We start from the raw sequence: 2,416 nt of genomic DNA, 5'->3' as shown, positions 1-2,416 counted from the left end.
GAATAAATCAAGGCCACTGGGAGCCTGGCAGAGCTGTGTCCACGTTTCCTGTCGCGGCCTAGTTGATGCAGTTGGCCAAGGAGGGACACTGGTGTGTGTGTGTGCGGGGGGGGGGGGGGGGGGGGGAGACTGGCGGGGTGGGGAGAGACGAGGGCGGAGGAGGGAGGAGGGGAGGGGACACAGGGTGTGGTGGTGGGCGGAGGTGGGGGGGAGTTGGCTGTAGAGGGCGGTGACCCACCGCGCTCTAGAGACAGCTGTGCACTCCCGGGCCGGTCTATACTTAATTTGAACGCAGCCGTGCGCCCCGGGCCTGCAAGATGAGGCCCGCGCTCGCCTTCTGCCTCCTCTGCCAAGCGTTCTGGGTCCGGCCTGGGCGTGGAGAGCATCCAACGGCCGATCGCGCGGGCTGCTGGGCCTCGGGGGCCTGCTACAGCCTGCACCACGCTACCATCAAGCGGTCGGCTGCCGAGGAGGCCTGCAGCCTGCGCGGCGGGTCGCTGAGCACGGTGCACGGGGGCGCGGAGCTGCGGGCGGTGCTCGCGCTACTGCGGGCCGGGCCCGGGCCGGGGGGAGGCTCCAAAGACCTCACGTTCTGGGTCGCTCTGGAGCGCGGGCGTTCCCAGTGCACCGTGGAGAACGAGCCTTTGCGAGGTTTCTCCTGGCAGCCCCTCGACGCCGCCGGCCAGTCCGAAAGCGACAGTCAGCCCACGCTGCCGTGGGTGGAGGAGCCCCAGCTCTCCTGCACGGCGCGAAGGTGCGCGGGCCTGCAGGCCACCGCGGGCGTGGAGCCCGCGGGCTGGAAGGAGATGCGGTGTCACCTTCGCGCCAATGGCTACCTGTGCAAGTACCAGTTCGAGGATCTGTGCCCTGCGCCGCGTCTCGGGGCAGCCTCGAACTTGAGTTTCCGAGCTCCTTTCCGACTGAGCAGCCCCGCGCTGGACTTCAGTCCTCTGGGGACCGAGGTGAGTGCGACGTGCCCCGGGGGTCTCTACGTCTCAACCACCTGCATAAAGGAAGAGGCCCGCGCGCAATGGGACGGGCTGTCCTTAGGGGCGGTGCTATGTCCCTGCCCCGGGAGGTACCTTCGTGCTGGCAAATGCGCCCAGTTCACCGACTGCCTGGATGACCTGGGAGGATTTGTCTGCGAATGTACTGCAGGCTTTGAGCTGGGGAAGGACGGACGCTCTTGCGTGACCCAAGGGGAAGGACAGCCGTTCCCTGAGGGGACCAAAGTGTCCACCGGACTCATGCCGGCCATTACAGCCAGCCCTGTGCCAAAGAGAACATTGTCACCAGGGGAATATGAGAAGCCAGGAGAGATGCCCCATGTCACCACTGGACAAGGCAGTTCTGCCACATCTGCTTCCGAGATTCTGCAGTGGGGAACACAGAGCACGATCTCTATCCTTCAACTGTCACCTCAAACTAAGCCTAAAGCCAGCGTCACTCCCCCAGGAAGCGAGCCCCCCATGTTGAATGCCACAGCTAACTCTACTGTTTCCCAGACTTTCGACTCATCCACGGTGGTCTTCGTACTTGTGAGCATAGCAGTGGTCGTGCTGGTGATCTTGACCATGACAGTGCTGGGGCTTTTCAAACTGTGCTTTCACAGGAGCTCTGCCCCCAGGCCAGGAAAGGGGCCTTTGGCCTCCCGCGGTGTGGAAAGTGAGGCTGAGGCTACAGCTTTGCGCTCCAGTTGTGCACATCGCAGGGGCAATGGCATAAAGACCAGAGAGTAGTATGTGGGGCCGAGCAGTAGGTGTCTTGCTGCCTGGGTCCTCTCTAGGCTCAGGAGACACCTAAGTAAACAGCACATGGCCACACCTTGCTCACTTTTAAAATTCCAATGAAAAGGAAAGAGATCTGTAGAAATGAGGATTCCTTACAGATGTTATGTTTCTATACATTCCCTTGACACCACCAGGGAGCTGGATTTGAACAGCACACATCCTTGGAGGTGCAAGAGGTGGAAGTGCCTGGGGCTGGTGCTGGGGGGCAGGGTCATGGTGGGAGAGGCGTTTTCCTGTGCTCTGGGGATTTTAGAGACTTGTCTTCCAGACATTGGAAGAAAATAGAAAAAAATATATATATAGTTTTTGGAAAGTTTATTTTTACCAAAATGAAAAATAAATTTCTATGTTGTTCATTCAGGTCAGGAATATATTGGTTTAAAATCCTCAGACAAAAAATAAAGGATTGTTGTTAACCCAGACTCAAATGTTTGACTTCTGCGAAGGAGTACTTAGGAAGAGAGAACGCTGGACATGGCAACGGGCTGTGGGGCATGCTGGGAAGAAGTCCAGGGCACATACTGCTCTCAGATTGAGAAGCCCTTAAACCCTAGTGAGGAAGACAAGCTTTTTTTTTTTTTTTCTCCCAGAACTGATTAAGTACCCCTTGTTCTTTTAGCCTTTGC

The 2,416-nt window shown here is 58.2% G+C and overlaps 1 protein-coding gene across 1 annotated transcript; it reads left to right on the top strand.

Annotated features, from left to right (window-relative positions):
• Positions 1 to 237: 237 nt before the first annotated feature.
• On the top strand, positions 238 to 2,212 carry Clec14a (C-type lectin domain containing 14A). Its single transcript, XM_004649134.2, has one exon. The coding sequence runs from the start codon at positions 318 to 320 to the stop codon at positions 1,737 to 1,739; it is 1,422 nt and encodes a 473-aa protein (XP_004649191.2). The 5' UTR covers positions 238 to 317; the 3' UTR covers positions 1,740 to 2,212.
• Positions 2,213 to 2,416: the final 204 nt, after the last annotated feature.

The sequence above is a fragment of the Jaculus jaculus genome, chromosome 7, assembly GCF_020740685.1.
Source record: "Jaculus jaculus isolate mJacJac1 chromosome 7, mJacJac1.mat.Y.cur, whole genome shotgun sequence".
In the NCBI taxonomy this organism is placed as follows: Eukaryota; Metazoa; Chordata; class Mammalia; order Rodentia; family Dipodidae; genus Jaculus; species Jaculus jaculus.
The sequence above is the reverse complement of the archived record's forward strand: the minus strand, read 5'-3'. Positions and strand labels throughout refer to the sequence as shown.

Excerpts from the sequence above, each read along its gene's own strand:
- Clec14a (XM_004649134.2), top strand. The coding sequence starts at position 318 with ATGAGGCCCGCGCTCGCCTTCTGCCTCCTCTGCCAAGCGTTCTGGGTC.